The sequence below is a fragment of the Pleurodeles waltl genome, chromosome 1_2 (assembly GCF_031143425.1).
Source record: "Pleurodeles waltl isolate 20211129_DDA chromosome 1_2, aPleWal1.hap1.20221129, whole genome shotgun sequence".
In the NCBI taxonomy this organism is placed as follows: Eukaryota; Metazoa; Chordata; class Amphibia; order Caudata; family Salamandridae; genus Pleurodeles; species Pleurodeles waltl.
In genome coordinates, this window is record NC_090437.1 from 1,355,648,632 (window position 1) to 1,355,666,376 (window position 17,745).

The 17,745-nt window shown below is 45.5% G+C and overlaps 1 protein-coding gene across 1 annotated transcript in view; it reads right to left on the reverse strand.

Annotated features, from left to right (window-relative positions):
- Positions 1–17,745, reverse strand: part of LOC138252886 (uncharacterized) — a 235,118-nt gene that overhangs the window by 49,728 nt on the left and 167,645 nt on the right. Inside the window, exon 4 of the mRNA XM_069205775.1 lies at positions 6,405–6,724. Coding sequence (XP_069061876.1) covers positions 6,405–6,724 — 320 coding nt within the window. The remainder of the gene's footprint in view (positions 1–6,404; positions 6,725–17,745) is intronic.

Genomic DNA, 17,745 nt, shown 5'->3' on the forward strand with positions numbered 1-17,745 from the left:
CCTTCATTTACTGAGTGGTGCCATACTTGACAGTGTATGTCATACATTGGTGCTACTGCAAGCTATCCTAATGTACTTTCTTAAAAAGTGGACTTTGTTACAAAATATATGCTGTAGAAGCGCACTGTTCCACATATCTTCCATCACTCTGAATCTGCTAGTAAGTTGATTTTAAGAACAATTAGGCACTGATTGTTTGAGCTTCTCATGGAGGGGCAGACTTTCCTTGTGAGGTATCAAGTATGTAGCTGACAAGTCTTAAGCAGGTGTATAGTCCAAACTATCTTTATGTGGATGAAATAAATATGCACACAACAGATATTTTCGGTACATGAGAAGCTGATGTAACCATCTTTGTTTTAGAATTTCAAGGCAGTAGACAGAACTTCAGGGCTGAGAGTCAGCACAACATCAATAATCATGAAACTAGCCAATGGACTAAAAGTAACTGAGTCTCCATCAGAACCACTTCATCCTACTTACACCTAGCCTGTATTGTACAGTTCATGAGAAAGAGGAAAAGATGAAAAATTCCCAAAACAATGCTGCTAGGTTTCTGCCTGCATCTGTTGTGCCAGAGGGGGGACTGTGGAGATTGGTTAGACTGGCAATGACCATTACTCTGTCTGTGGGGAAGCAGCAATCTTAGCTCCTAGTGGTAGGATATCACTACAAACCACCTTCAAACTGAAGGGCACCAAGGGTGATGGTGTTTTCTTGATGGCAATGCCTATCAGCCTGACTTGTGACAGTGTACAAATGAGGGCACAGGGCTCAATAGTGAGAAATGCACTGTAACACAAGGAAATGCTCTAGAAAGCCAGAGGAAAGTTATCTCAGGGTCCCCTGCGTGCTTCTCCTTCACTCTACGTGACTCATGGCCCCTCTGTTGGTCTTTGCCTAATCTACACCTCAGTAGCTACTCTGGTGCGGATCAAGAGAGAGTCTCTGGAAACTTATGGACCTCTCATATACAATGACACAAGATACCTGCCTAAACAAACTCATCATTGTGATCCCAGCACACCTCCACCACCAAACTCACAAACTCATCTTCCACCCAAGCCACTTAAACTGGTCCTACTGTTGCTCCCCCAGACAATTTATTGTCCATGGAGCACTTTATAAATTGTTTATTGAATGCTTTAAATTTAGGTGTGACACCAAAAATGTTTCTTTCTCACAGTAAACCCTTCACTCCAATCTGTGGTACACTGATGAACTGAGAGACTGTAGATGTCAATGTAAATCAGTGGTATTTCTGCAGTGCATGTCTTACGGTACAGAGTTAAAAGAAGCCTATAGGGCTGCCATTATGAAATTCCAATGACTCATCCTAGCTGTCCAAAGCTCCTACTTTGCATCCAAATTGAATCCTCCACAAACGTTTCATGCACCTTTTCTCCATTGTGAAAAGTCTCCTTCAACCAGATGCCTGTAGTCATTCTCAGCCCTCTCAGGAACTGTGCCTGAGTACTTCTTCTATCTCTATCACAGAGACTTCTAATAAGACAAGTACTTCAGAGGTCTCTGCTCAGGAGGTAGATGACCTTCCCTTCTCAATCAAATGAGATTCACTGTTCAATCCCTGCCCGCCTTTCATATTTGCTGTGGCTTCAGATATTCTATCTCAAGCCCTAGTGCATATCTGCAATGTATCTCTTCATTCCATCATAGTACTTCAGACCTAGAAACATGCACTAGTTGCTCCACTTCTTTAAAAACCCTCGACAGAAGCCAACACTCTTGGAAACTACCATCCCATCTCCCTTCTACCTTTTCCATCTAACATCCTAAAAAAAGCAGGTAACCAACAACTCTCAAGCAAACCAGATTCCAGCTGCTTACCTTACCAGACTGTCAGGATTCTGTCCTTCTCCCCACACTAAAACTAGGCTTAGTTGATCTCTTTAACTAGGCATGGGAAGGAGTGCTCTTAAATGGCAAGGTTCTTTTTTGTTCTTTCAGAGCTCAGGATCACTCTTTTTGCTTAGAAACAACATTGCCCCTGCAGGTAGTTAAGAGATGCCACTCATCCCACCTTGTTTAGTACTTACATAGCTGGTCAGCAGAAACACTCCACTCCTGCACCGGTCGAATCAGCCAAAATCTTGGCTTTTGTTAGACCACGGCAACACAAAAGTATGATGGACGGAGTGCTGAGCAATACAAACACTCACCCCCAGTCACAGATCCGGGTTTAATCAATTGTTCTTTTGCCCACCATACCACACCAGTTTGGACCTAGCCATACGCAAATCAGTCTTGACCCTGTTCCTCATGGGAACAGTCCAGCCCGAACTGCCAAGCCAGGTCCTCCCTGAACCGGAAACAAGCATCCTGGGACCGGTTTCAGGGTTTTGCGCTTCATCAGCCAGGCTAGCTTGGATCCAGTGGCACAGGGAGCAAGGGACCCACGTCTGGGAATACCCTTCCCACTTAGGGCAACTTTAGCAACACCAAAGGATGATGGACGGAGTGCTGAACAATGCAAACACTCACCCCCAGTCACAGATCTGGGTTTAATCCATCATTTTTTTGCTCACCATGCCACCCCAGTTTGGACCTAGCCATATGCAAATCAGTCTTGACCCTGTTCCTCATGGGAACAGTCCAGCCCGAACTGTTAAGCCAGGTCCTCCCTGGAACCGGAAACAAGCATCCTGGAAACGGTTTCACCCTTCATCAGCAAGGCTAGCTTGGATCCAGTGGCACAGTGAGCAAAGGACCCACATCTGGGTATACCCTTCCCACTTAGAGCAACTTTAACAACACAAAAGAATGATGGACGGAATGCTGAATAATGCAAACACTCACCCGCAGTCACAGATCTGGGTTTAATCCATCGTTCTCACCATGCCACCCCAGTTTGGACCTAGCTATATGCAAATCAGTCTTGACCCTGTTCCTCATGGGAACAGTCCAGCCCGAACTGCCAAGCCAGGTCCTCCCTGGACCAGAAACAAGCATCCTGGAAACAGTTTCACCCTTCATCAGCCAGGCTAGTTTGCATCCAGTGGCACTGTCTGTGAGCAAGGGACCCACGTCTGGTCATACCCTTCCCACTTAGGGCAACTTTAGTAACACAAAAGCATGATGGACGGAGTGCTGAACAATACAAACACTCACCCCCAGTCACAGATCTGGGTTTAATCCATCATTCTTTTGCTCACCATGCCACCCCAGTTTGGACCTTCCCATGGGGAACAGGGTCAAGACTGATTTGCATATTGCTGGGTCCAAACTGGGGTGACGTGGCGAGCAAAATAACGATGGATGAAACCTAGATCTGTGATTGGGGGTGAGTGTTTGAAAAGTTTCAACACTCCGTCCATCATTTTATTTTGTTTTGTGATGTTGCTTTGTGCACCCTAAGTGGCAGGGGTATGCCCAGACGTAGGTCCCTTGCTCACTGCGCCACTGGATTTAAGCTAGCCTGGTTGATGAAGGGTGATACCCTGAAAGTGGTCCCAGGATGCTTGTTTCCTGTGCAGGGAAGACCTGGTCTAGTTGTTCGGGCTGGACTGTTCCCATGGGAAACAGGGTCAAGACTGATTTGCATATGACTGGGTCCAAACTGGGGTGACGTGGAAACCCAGATTTGTGACTGAAAAGTTTCAACACTACATCCATCATTTTATTTTGTTTTGTGATGTTGTTTTATTTGACCACAACTTGCTCATCTCTAAACAAGTCAAATAGAGAGCTGCCATTTGCTTTTTCCCTCCTTATGAGGATAAGCAAGAAAATGCTCTTGCTTCCTGATTCAGCCAGGAAGACAGTCAATCAAACTTTACCCTGCTCTGGGTTTAATTATTTGTCTCAGGCACCCCCAAAAAGCTCTTCTTCTTCCTTCAGGGGCTACAAAGTTTGCCACCTGGGTGATACTGAACCTTGTTATCACCCGCTTAATCTCCTCGCATCTTAAAGAGCTTCATTGGCTTCCCGTTAAGATACATTCAGTAATTAAGGGACTCATTTAGATTTCGGTGGATGGGTTACTCTGTCACAAAGGTGACGGATATGCCTTACACTGAAATATAAATCCCATAAAAAAAAAATGGAATTTATATTTGGACGTATGGCATATCCATCACTGTTGTGACAGAGTAACCCGTCCACAAAAATCTAAATCAGGCCCTAGATTTCTTCTTCGGCTACAAAACACCTTTAGTTCTGTCATTGTCAGATTTCAAGTCTATTGTCGATCCCACTCTGTGCTTCTCCTGCACAAACCACGTTTGCATACTGCACATTTAGCAGATTTAAGCGATTGAACATTCCTCATTCTTAGGCGCATAACATTGGAATTTTGTGGCAAGGCAGGAGGCGAGCATTATGCATTAACTTGTAGTCACTGCCACAAGCTGCAAACACTTCAAAGTTCCAAAACCAGAACATTGCCAGACTCCATAGAACTCTAGAACATTCTGTCCGTAAAGCCCCACAACATTCTATCTTCTCCCTCTCTTTGTCTGCTGCTTCAGAGCGGATATTCTCTTTTTTATTTTAAGTGTATGCGTTTGAGATATTTTGAGGTGGAATTATAGTATAAAAGTGTGGGGATCAGTACAATTTATGGATTGCTGGAGGAAAGAGAGGTTTGATTGTGGAGGTTATAGTGCCAGGGTTAAGAGAGATTTTAGGAAAATATTGATGTACTGTGATGCTGGAGAAACATCTGTAAGCATTCAGTGGTATGGAAAATAATTATAGCGAAAAAAGAGTATATTAGGAAAGTGTGAATGATTTGAACTACCAGGACGTTCTTTGTGGTTGGGGGTTAGACGCATTGTTAGGGGAACTCGTGTCGTGCTGCCCCCGTTCTATTTCAAATGTACATCTAGGGCCCTTAGACCCATCTGTAGGGGAGCACGTCTCGCGCAGTCCTCACTGTATTTTAAATGGGCATCTTGAGCCCGTAAAATTAACTGTCCGAGAAGCATGAGGAGCGCACAACATTTAGGAAGTAGCAGGCGGCCATGTTTGAAACTGGCATGCCTCGCATTACGAAAGCAGAATTTGTTACATGTTGAGGAAGAAGCAGGCGGCCATGTTTGAAACTGGCATGCCTCGCATTACGAAAGCAGAATTTGTTACATGTTGAGGAAGAAGCAGGCGGCCATGTTTGAAACTGGCATGCCTCGCATTATGAAAGCAGAATTTGTTACATGTTGAGGAAGAAGCAGGCGGCCATGTTTGAAACTGGCACGGCTCGCATTACGAAAGCAGAATTTGTTACATGTTGAGGAAGAAGCAGGCGGCCATACTTGGAAACGGCACGCACCGCTTTGTCAATATTTTCTAAAGCAATTAGGCAGACGGCGAACCTTGGAGGAAAGGCCCTTGATTTCAGCTTCCAGACCGTGTTGAGGTCCACATTTGAGTAGAAGATTGAGTTCAATATTAAGGAGAGGTTTGGAGAGAAAACTAATTGCATGTGGCAAGGTTAATTAGGGCAAGATTAAGATTTGAAAAACAAGAATAGAAAGGTTTAAAGGGGAAAATGAACTAAGTATTAAAATAAATTATATGACAGAAAGTATTTTTACCTTAACCAGAACACATAATATATGCTAAAGGTAGAGGGAGCTCAAGAAGAGAGTAGGCTAAAAGAAATAGTATGGGAGTAGACTAAAGACACTGTACAGGATACCGTGAAATCTCTATTTAAAGAAAGCAGGAGGAGATGTAGGGGAAATGATGAAGAATAATTTTTGTTCTTGTCTGATGAGGAGGACTGTGTTAACAAAGGACCAGGTGGTAAGCACCTGAAGAAGAGGCCTTTTTCTAATGAGGAATTATCTGAAGTATCTGGCAGCATAGTCTGGCTTTAGGGCCAGAAAGAGAGGGCAAACTTTCGGCCGAAGAGTACAAGAGCACAAAATAATCATGGAAGAGGAGCATTTAGAGGACATCAAACAGGAGAGGCTTTTAGCCTCTGTAGGGTTTTATGCCAGTCATGCATAGGCACCATCTCACATAATACTGGTTTCCAGGGAATGAGTCACCCTACACTTAGGCAGCTCTCTCCCTTCCTGGGCGTCTAGACATTGAATGACATAATAGGTTCTGTGGAGCAACTGTCTTCTCAAAGTCATGTCTTCTTTTGTGCGCCCATCACTTCATCCTCTCATTCAGCCACTTCACCATTACCCACTTACAGTCACAGGGCTCTTACTGGTGACTGCATGTCTCAATTTTCCATAGTTAGTTCTTTTCTTAGATCTACAAATACTTGCAGGATTGCCAACTCACTCAATCATGAACCTCTTCTTGGTGCCCTTATCTCTATCTCCATTGGAGACTGTGTGCCCTCTTGATCTCACATCCTCAAATGATGTTCCTCATATTTCTTTCACACTACTAACAAGATGTTAGATGACTTGTTTGGTCTACCATACCTCATTGATCTCAACGATCTCAGAATCACCTTCCACAACTAATTCCATGTGCTGCAAGCGTTCTTCATTTGTTAGCCCTCGCACAAGGCTCATGTTTCTGAGTTTCTCTGATGTCTCCATCAGCTTTTCCTCAAGGGACTGTCTTTCTTTCTCCATTTCTTCTTCAATCTGTCTTAACCTCTCCTCACGTTCCTGTTGTCGCTTCTCTTCCTCCATCTGTCTTCGTTTTGCCTCTTCTCGCTTATTCCGCTGTTCCTCCTCTCGCTGCTTCCTCTCTGCCTCCTCTTTTTGACGTTTTAGTTGATCTTCTGCTTGTTTTCCTGAAAAATTTAATGAAAAAATATTATATAAGTAAAAATGCCAGGACATTGTGACATTACAAAATCCTGTCAATAGATGAGACTACTGTATGGTATGGCAGTGTTTTGTTGTGTTTTATGATTTGTTATGCTAAGTGTTGCTGAATCACACAAAGTATTAAATTAAAGCAAGCACTTGGCTAGTTTTCTGGCCTCCTTGTCTGAGCCACAGGGACATAAAATACTCTCACCATCTAGAACCCACACCAGAACCCAGCTTGAGTGAGTCCTGAACCCCCAAGTAGTGTCCCACCAGTCTTGGACCCTTGGTTCTGTTGGTAAAGGTGCCTAGATGGCCAATTTCCAAAACGTAGGGCTTGCGCAAAATTTGGCCAAAAAGTGCTCTGAGATTCAGGAGGAGATGGGGACTAACCAGCTCACCTATCTGTCCGAAGTGTATTGCTGATCAGACTGACTTTGCAGCTTCTCCCTCTATGTCCTTCTCCGCAGCAGCAAATCTGCTTCAAATGTCCTTTGCTAAAGGAGTATCTGATCTCATGGAACTGTATTCAGCTACAGCCTCCAACTTTGTTCTGCTGGAGTTTTTCAACTTTTATTTCTGTGACTAAGTCCAAATGTAGAAGGCCATCTGATGATTAAACTCCCTCCCCGGACACCGCATGTCGCCATACCGGGCATTAATTTTTTTAAGTCCAAAGGTAAGCGATGACCGGGTCCAATCCACTTCTTGTATCCCAGCAGCTCTCCATTGTGGTTACGTTGATCCGGTCTGGTGCAACTAGATGTCTGCGGTTGGCACTTTGAATGTTTAGGTTGTAGTTTCTCCAAAAAGTTGAAAAATTCAGAGATCCAGTTCTACTGATTCGATTTCTGTCATTTTAGTGTCAAAAACTAAATTAAAATGTATTCCATGTCTCTAAATGGGTTTGGGATTTTTCTTGTGTTATATTTTTATTTTGTTACTGTTTGTGTGCTGAACAAATACTTTACACATTGCCTCCACGTTTACCCTGACCGCTGTTTGTGCCATGGTACCCAGGGTTAAGCAGAAGTTACTTGAGTGACTTTTTGTGGTACAACCTGCAAGGCATTGTGGCTGTTGCTTGACCAGGGCTCACACCCCAGTCAACCAACAGGTACATTTCTCACAGGCTCTTTTAGTGAATATTAATGTTTCAGGCTGTACAGTGCAACAGCTCATAAAGCGCTGGTAGAACTTGTCATTCATGAGTCCTGTGCCTTTCCGAAGCAGATATAGGCAAGACAGCTTTGCCTTCAGTCATATTCTTGCTTCCGTTTGGCATGACCGTCATGGAGCTGGATGGGACCATTGAAAGATGCCAGTATGTTTGCTGAAGCCCTAAGATATGGAGGAAGACCAAGGAACAGGAGAACATAGAGGAGCAGCTGTCAACACATACCATTTCCCAGGTTGTCTTCCCCTTTAAAGGGCTAGGCCGTTCACATGACCCAGCCCATTCTCTACACCCTACACTGCCCATGGGTGTAGACTTATTTCCCTCAGTCATGGAAGTCTGTGGTTCACCTGTGAGAGAGTGGAGGTGATAACTTATAGGATTTGAGCCAGAGAATCCCACAATTAGGTGTTTTACAGATTGCTCATGAATATCAAGCAGACTGTAGGTGATGGGGGCACTGCATCACACCAGAGCCCTAACTGCTGACCTTTTATTGATGTAGCAGTGGAATAAGGGTCTGCCTCATAATCGCTTTAAATGACCAGGCCAGAGTTTGGGTGTAGTATTAAAATATGTGCAGAGTAGTCAACAGACAAGTGGTTACAAAGTCATGTGCACTCTCAAAATCTTCTCCTCAAAGAGGCCTGCCTCTAAATATTTCTTCTTTATATTTGCTATTTGCATGTAATATAAATCCTTCTGCATCCAAGCACTTGCTATTACCACATCCAAGCACTTGCTATTTGCATGTTCATGCACTTGCTATTTCCACAGCCAAGCACTTGCTAATGCCACTTCCACACACTTGCTATTTCCACAGCCAAGTACTTGCAATTGCCACTTCCACACATTTGCTGTTCCCACATTCATGCACTTGCTATTTTCATTTACATACTCTTGCTATGTCCACATCCACACACTTGCTATTTCCACATCAAAGCTCATGCTATTTCCACATTCAAGCACTTGCTGTTTCCACAACCATGCACTTAATATTCTCATGTTTAACCACCTGCTATGTCCACATTCACACACCTGCTATTTCCACATTCACACATTTGCTATCGCCACATACAAGCATACACTATTTCCACATCCAAGCACTTGCTTTTTGCATGTTCATGTACTTGCTATTTTCACATCCACACATGTGCTATTTCCACATACATGCACTTGTTATTTGCATTTTCATGCACTTGCTATTTCCATATTCACACGTGCTATTTTCAAATCCAAGCACATGCTATTTCCACATCTAAGGACTTGCTCTTTCCACATCAAAGCACTTTCTATTTCCGCATCCACACACTTGATATTTCCACATGTAAACCCTTGCTATTTGTATGTCATGCACTTGCTATTTCCACATCCACACACTTTGCTATTTCTACATCCAAGCACTAGCTATTTCCACATCCACACACTTTGCTATTTCTACATCCAAGCACTAGCTATTTCCACATCCACACACTTTGCTATTTCTACATCCAAGCACTTGCTATTTCCACATCCACACACATCCTATTTCCACATCCAATCACTTGCTATTTCCAAATCCATACACTTACTATTTCCACATACACACACATGCTATTTCCACATCCACACACTTTGCCATTTCTACATCCAAGCACTTGCTATTTCCACATCCACACACTTTGCTATTTCCACATCCACACACATGCTATTTCCACATCCACACACTTTGCTATTTCTACATCCAAGCACTTGCTATTTCCACATCCACACACATGCTATTTCCACATCCACACACATGCTATTTCCACATCCAATCACTTGCTATTTCCAAATCCATACACTTACTATTTCCACATACACACACTTACTGTTTCCATATCCACACACTTGTTATTTCCACATCCATTGGCAGTTTCTGAGGAAGACATGCACAGCCTATTGTATCTATTTTCTCTGCCTCTAGCTGTCACCTGATTTCTAGGGTGGGACGTGTCCTGTACATCATTAATGGATACTTGATTGTGCATTTGAGTGTGTTTTGTGGGCTATGGCCAAGTCTCTCATCAGGAGATATCACCAGGTGGCTTTCCCTGCTGCCCACACCATCTGCCTGGATGTAAACCGTTGCTCATTTTCGTCACAATAAACCAGTGCATCTGCATTCAGCCACCACTTCTCATCTGCTAGACAGTACCTAGAAGCCTTAATTCTCTAAGGAGTTGATGGGGGAGATCTGCAAGAGATGGCCACATCCAGTGCCATGGGCATGGTGAGAAATCCCTTCCCAGTAATATGTTGTTACTGAGTGGCTGACATATGAGTTGCTCATCAGGAAAATGTGAGTTCTGGAGAAGGTAGGAAGCACTGGCGGCAGAAAGATGTAACCCCGTTAAACTTTTAACTGTGGTCTGTAAGACCTGCTCTCACTCAGGGCCATAGGGCTCACCTGCCTAAAACAAGACTTGGCAAGATGTTGCCTGACGGATGTCTGTAACAAAGAAATATACCTAAAAAGGGATGGGACGGGAGGATTAGTGGGGGCCAGGAACACTGTTGGGAGCATCACCGTGAATAAACACCCTGAAAATCAAAACCCAAGACTGACCCATCCCCTCTCTGCCCTCAGCCAGGGACAGAGAGATAGAAAGTAAGGAGGCAAAGGCTTGCCCAACCACCTCGGGACAGTAAGTCAAATGGACAGTGTTGGACTTGGCCCTTTTGCAGGGTCATCCCCAAACTTTTTGCCTCCTTCTTCCTATTTTTTCTGAACTGTTTTTGTTTCCCTTAGGACTCTGTTCTATGTGTGCCTAGGGCATGTAAATCAAATGCTACTAGTAGGCTTTTAGCACTGATTATACCACCTACGAGAAGCCCTGCACACATGTCTCAGACCTGCCACTGCAATATTTCTGTGTTCATTTTTGCGCTGCCACATCGACCTGACAAGTGCAGCCACTTGACAAGCGCAAACCTTCCTTTTTTACTACATGTAAGCCACCCCTAAGGTAGGGCCTAAGGCAGGGTATTAAAAAAGGTAGGACATGTACTGGTGTGTTTTACAAGTGCTGATAGTGAAATACTACTAAATTTGTTTTTCAGTATTGCAAGGCCTATCTCTCCCATAGGATAACATGGGAATTGCCTGGAATATATTGTAAGTGCAGTTTTCCATTGGGAGCAGATAAAGATGTGGAGTTTGGTGTCTCTGAACTCACAATTTAAAAACAGATATTTTGGTGAAATTGGTTTTCAGATTGTAAGTTTGAAAATGCCACTTTTAGAAAGTGGGCATTTTCTTGCTTAACCATTCTGTCGCTCTACCTGCATACTGAATACAGACCTGGGTCAGACTGACTTTTGGGCTGTTGTGAATTCACTTTAGACAGTAACACAAAGGGAGCTGAGGTATGTCCCGCATATCCTGTTGAGTCTTCCTGTGCTAGAGTGGAAGGAGGAGCTGACACTTGCACCTGAATAGGGCTGTGCCTGTCCTTACACGAAGCAGTCTCCATCCCCCTAGAGTGTGTCTGGGGCCCGAACAGGGACCAGCAGGGTCTTGTGCACTACAGAGACTTTCCTTTGTAGTTTGCCTTCTTCAAAGGCAGAAATGTGTATAAGTATTGGACTGCCTACCCCACAATTTCAGAGCACTTCTGAACTGAGGACATTCTGCAAGGAAGAAGAGCTGGATGATGTAGGAGGAACTCTCACTCTGTTGCTTTGCTGTGCTGGCCTGCTGCTTGCTGCTTCTCTGCTAAGAGCGAAAGGACTGGACTTTGCTTTCTACACCCTGCTTTCCAAGATTCTCCAAGGACTTGAACTGAGCTTGCCTCCTGTTGTGAAGTGTCGGGAAAATCAAAGGCTTCATCTGCCAGCACCTGGACTCTTCTGCTGACTTGCTAGTTGGTGCCAAATCCAATCACTGGGCCCTTAGAAGTGGAAGCTGGTAATCTGAATGAAAATCTATGCACCGAGGGCATTACAGCATAAAACCTGATTCAGTACCTGCACCATGGCTCAAAAATCGATGCAGCACCTGTCTAGCAGCAGTGAAATCAATGCATCGCCTGCTTCAGTGTGGATCCATCACTGCCCTGCGTCTGGATTTTCCACGTATCATCCCTGGGTGTCATTTTCTTAATTGAAGTTGCTCTCCAGCCAGGAAACAACGCATCAAGACTCTGGCACGAAAAGAAACCATGCATCGATTGCTGGGCAGGGAAAAAAATTGACACATCGCCAGCCAGGAATGAAAAGAATCCACTCAACACCTGTACAGCGTGAAAATAAATGACACATCACTTGCTTTTCCAATGCATCCAATGCAGCCCTAATCATCTTTGTTTTGACGCATCCAGTGTACTTTGTGATATAGGGATACAACCACTAATTTTTCAGGATTAAGGGCCAGATGTAGGAAAGGTTGTGCACGTTGCAAACAGCGAATTTTGCTGTTTGCGACGTGCAAAACCCACATCGCGATGCCCAATTCCCATTTTGCGAGTCGGTAACCTGGTTACCGACTCGCAAAATGGGACTGCGAGTCTCAGTTAGGAAGGGGTGTTCCTCTTCCTAATTGTGAGTCGCAGCGTGATGCTGCATTGCTTTGTGACCCCGTTTCGCAGTTACCACCAGTGTCACACTGGTGGTAACCCATTCGCAAAAGGGAAGGGGTCCCCATGGGACCCTTTCCCCTTTTTGAATGGCATGGAAAAAAAAATTTCAGAGCAGGCAGTGGTCCTATGGACCACTGCCTGCTCTGAAAAAATTAAACAAAAACTTTAATTTTTTCATTTTGTAATGCATCTCGTTTTTCTTTAAGGAAAACGGGCTGCATTACAAAAAAAAAAAAAACTGCTTTATTTAAAAGAAGTCACAGACATGGTGGTCTGCTGTCTCCAGCAGGCCACCATCCCTGTGAGTGCAGCGAGTCGCAAGGGGGTAGCAAATTGCGACCCACCTCATTAATATTAATGAGGTGGGCGTTTGCGACCCCCTTGCGAGTCGCAGATGGTGTCAGGGTCACCATCCTGCATCCTGAATTGCGAGTCTCTCTGACTGGCAATTAGCGAGTCGCAATTCAGGAATTTACTACATCTAGCCCTAAGACTTTTAAATCTTTAAAAAGTGATCTTGTTGCTTGTGTATGTTGGATGTTTGTTGTTTTGGGTCTGTTTTACTCAGCTAAATATTGGCTGGTGTCAAGTACTTTTTTGGTGTTTTCACTGAATTCTTGTGTGTGTGTGTGTACAAATACTGTACACATCGCTTCTGAGATAAGCCTTACTGCTTGTGCCGAGCTACCAAGGGGGTGAGCAGAGGTGATCTTAGGTGTGTGGTTCCCTTACAATGACTGGAGTGAGGTCCCTACTTGGACAGGGTGTAAACTGGCTGCCAAATAGAGACCTCATTTCTAACAGACAGGAATGCACCTCATAGACCACATCTGCCTGAGAAAAAAAGAGGAAAATGTTCAATTTTCTCTACGCTGCAGTATTAAGATCTGCCAAATGATGCTATGGATACATGTCCTAAAGTCTCAGTGGGGTGCTCTTTCAAAGTAGATAATTATTTGTTAGGGTCTTTGTCTTGGGACAACACATCCAGCACCTCATCTAAACCTGCCTCATCTAAACATCTCTGGTGTAACGTGTGACTTTAAGTAGAAGGCTGGGAGTTTGGCTGATGTCGAGGCATAAAATATACAGAGTCCTGTCCTTCCAGGTGATAGCCTCCATCTGGCTTTTCTGAGCTGGACAAAAAGTCCTCCAAATCTTCAATTTCCTTGAATTCAGTTCTTTGAACTTGGTATGTCACAGCCATCATTGCAGTGCCTAGTAATCCAAAATTGCCCCCTTCTTTGCAGATTTGCAGATGCAATGTCTAGAATTTTTTCAGTTTCATCATTCAATCAATCAGGGGATTTGTAAAGGCCACTACTCACCCTTGAGGATCTCAAGGCACTGTGGAGGGGAGAAGGAGGGGGAGAAGGAGGTGAGGGGAGGTGCTGCTACTGCTCGAACAGCCAGGTCTTGAGAAGTTTCCTGAAGGTAAGAAGATCTTTGGTCTGGCGCAGATGGGTGGGAAAAGTGTGAAAATTATCTACCGCCGGTTGTAGTTCTGCGGACGCGTGGGACAGTTGCGAGGCGAGGTCAGCGGAGCGGAGATGCTGGGTCGGGGTGTAGAAGGAGAGTCGTTTGTTGAGGTATTCTGGTCCGGTGATTCTCTTGTTGACTGGGAGCCAGTGCAGGTCTTTCAGGTGGTCTGTGATGTGGCAGTGGCAGGGGATGTGCAGGATGAGGCGTGCGGAGACGTTCTGGATGCTTTGCAGCCTCTTGTGGAGTTTGGCTGTGGTTCCTGCGTAGAGGGCTTTGCCATAGTCCAGTTTGCTGCTTACGAGGGCTTGGGTGACTGTTCTTCTGGTTCGGGTGGGTATCCATTTGTAGATCATTCCGAGCATGCGGAGGCTGCTGAAGCAGGAGATGGTGTTGACTTGCTGGGTCATGGATAGTGAGGGGTCCAAGAGGAATCCTAGGTTGCGTGTGTGGTCGGTGGGAGTCGGAGTGGTTCAGAGAGTGGCAGGCCACCAGGAGTCATCCCATGCGGAGGGGGTGGAGCCGAAGATAAGGACTTCCATCTTGTCCGAATTGAGTTTGAGGTAGCTGCTTGTCATCCATTCGGCGATTGTCTTTATTCCTTTCTGGAGGTAGGTCTTGGCGGAGTCCTTGGTAATGGAGATGATCAGCTGGGTGTCGTTGGCGTATGAGACGATGTTGAGGTTGGGGGATCGTGCGATGTTAGCGAGCAGGGCCATGTAGATGTTGAAGAGGGTCGGGCTGAGGGATAAACCCTGGGGTACGCCGCAGATGATTTTGGTGGCCTCCGAGCAGAATGGGGGAGGCGGACTCTCTGGGTTCTGCCGTGAGAAAGGAGGTGACCGAGTCCAGGGCTCTGTCGCAGATTCCAGCATTGATGAGGCATGAGCATAGGGTATGGTGGCAGACGGTGTCTAACGCGGGCGAGAGGTCCAGGAGGATGAGGGCCGCGGGTTCACCGCTGTCCAGTATGGTTCTGATGTCGTCGGTGGCGCCGATGAGGGTGGTTTCGGTGTGGTGGTTGCTGCAGACTACGGATTGGGAAGGGTCCAGGGTGCGGTTCACCTCTAGGAAGCAGGTTAGTTGTCTGTTGACGGCCTTCTCGATTTCTTTTGCCGGGAAGGGGAGCAGGGAGATATGCTGGAAGTTCTTGAGATCCTTTTGGTCTGCCTTGGGTTTTTGAGGCGGGCGTTGATCTGGGCTTGTTTCCAGCTCTCCGGGAAGGTGGCAGACTCGAAGGAGCTGTTGATGATCTTACGTAGTTGGGGTGCGATGACGGAGCTTTGTTTATTGAGGATGTGGTGAGGGCAGGGGTCAGATGGAGAGCCGGAGTGGATGGTGTTCATGATTTCAATGGTGTCGTTGACGGGGGTCCAGGAGAGCTGGAGGTTGGTCGGAGGTGAATCTGTGGTGTTGGTGGTTGCCACGGGGGTCTGGGTACTGAAGCTTTCGTGATTGTCTGCAATCTTGCGGTGGAAGTAGGAGGCTTCATGAGAGAAGTCTGCGGCAATGAGCACCTTAATTAAAATGGTCCTTCTGCCACCTCCTAGTGTGAAGAGTAAGCTTTGTATTTATGCCTCAGAAGGCATGAGATGATTGCTCTTGGCATGTCCGCAGGTCTAGAAGAGTGGTGTCTGATTCTATGTGCTCTCTGGAATTCCACCTTTCAAGGAAAACTAAAATGAATAAGCATCTGAAGGAATGAAGTCAGAAATATGACCACATTGTCACCTTCTGCCCCCTCAAAGAATCTATATGGACAAATATGTTCCCATCTTGAGTGGTCCTCCATCTTTGCGACCTTCCTCCACAGCCGATTCAGTTTGTTGCTCGAATCTGATTTTAAGCTACAGAGTCTATCAATGTCATCAAGCTGTTTGTCACAAGTACCCAGCCGAATGTTCATAGCTTGAAAGTTTGTTCTGAGGGACTTAGCATCCATAGCTAAACTTGCCACAGTAGTACACAATGAGGTAACCTTGGCATTCATCCCATTGACCTCTTTGAGAATCATAACAAGGGTTGAAAGCCACATGTCATTGGGGTTGGTGTGTGCCTAGGTGCTCCCTGCAAGAGCTTCGGCAAAGGACAGCTGCCATGACAATTTTAAAGATGGCACATTGCATGGGAGAGTGAGTGCACCACACCAAATAACCAGAGAGGCTGGTAGTGAGGTCTCGGATAGGCCTCATGGTGAATAAATCAGGGAGTCGCCCAGCAGATGCTCTGCATAGGATCCAGGGATAAGATCAGTACTGGGTGCCAAATAAAAAAGCCAGGATTAAGTTTCTGTTCCCTTCCACACTCAGGCCCATGGTCAGTAATTATTGTGTGATGCGTTTACAAGGTTGTTGATCAGGTTGCTGTGCAACTTATGGCCTGGGCTCCTGGTTGAGAAGACACTGCACAGTCTCCCCAGCATCCAGTAGTAAAAAGCGATATTGAAACCAGGAGAGTATTGATGCAGTCCCGGCCATGCAATGGCAGTGTGAACAATGTATCCCTGTGGGCCCATCTGTGTCTCTAGCACCTCTCAGCCAAACTCACAATGATGCTCTTGATCTTTTTTTTGGACATCAGAATCTTCCAGAGAAGCAAGGCTGCAGGTTGTATCTGGGAAGGTCAAACTGAAGTCAGATAGGCTTTTCGCAAGGGTCCATTGAACAGGTTTTCCAAGTAGCAAAACTCCAGAGTGGGCCCAAGCTCATTTTCTTGCCAACCGAGGTTGCGCCGTGGGCAGATTGATGTGGGTGGTTGGTCCAAATCCTCTGGAGGTCTAGAAGTTCAAAATATTTTGAGTTTTCACAGTAAGTCTTTCTGGCTCTCACAAACTCCGGCATAGAACTTAGGGACCAGGACTCAGCACTTAATATCAAGATTCTCTCTACCAAAGGAAACCAGCATGGCTCAGTTTCATTTCATTTGTAACTGGTCACAGGCCAATCCAGAGAAAAGGCATAGTTCAGCTTTTGATGTTCCTGTAACTACACAAGTGGTTACCCAACTGTCCTGTGTTCAAGTCGGAGCAGGTCCAGCAAGTCTTTCCAGAGGTCTGAAACAGCAGTTTTAGTCCTCTTCCCTTTTTTTCACAGGTCACGAAAGTATTCTGAGGCTCTGTGGGTGAGGTGTCAGCTTTGCAAGTTTCAGTAGTCAGTTGGTGGAGATGAAATTGAAACACTACATAAACAACGGGGAAAAGATCCCAGGGGTATCCCTTCTCACCTTTACAGCACATCCTGTTTACCTTACTGGAAACTATCCAACATCGCACCATTATGAGGGCATCCAAGATGACACAGGTGTTATGCCCCTCAAGGGAATCTTTGGACCAGCCAGGGGTGTGTTTCCTCCTCCTCCTCAGCTAAACGAAACTGGTTCTGGGAGCAGCTCCCCCTTCTACTGGGTGGGTGCCCAACTGGGTAACAAAGACCTAAAGGACTAAGGCTGTCCCTTCCTCAAATGTCCACTTCACTAAAGTCTGAATGGGGAACTTCCCCTCAGTCCCTTTCAAAAATAATGAAGTTCCTGGAACCTCTCCAGCTGTCTTTCAATCAATCAATCAATCAATCAGGGTTTTTATGAAGTGCAGCACTGTCGTCCTTGCGGGTTTCTGGGTGCTGGGGATCCATGTCTTCTTCGAAAAGTCATGTCTTTAGCTGTTTCCTGAGCACTGCCAGAGAGGATGCCATCCTGCGGTGCAGGCAAAGGCTGTTCCATGCTTCAGCAGCGACGAAGGAGTAGGAGCGGC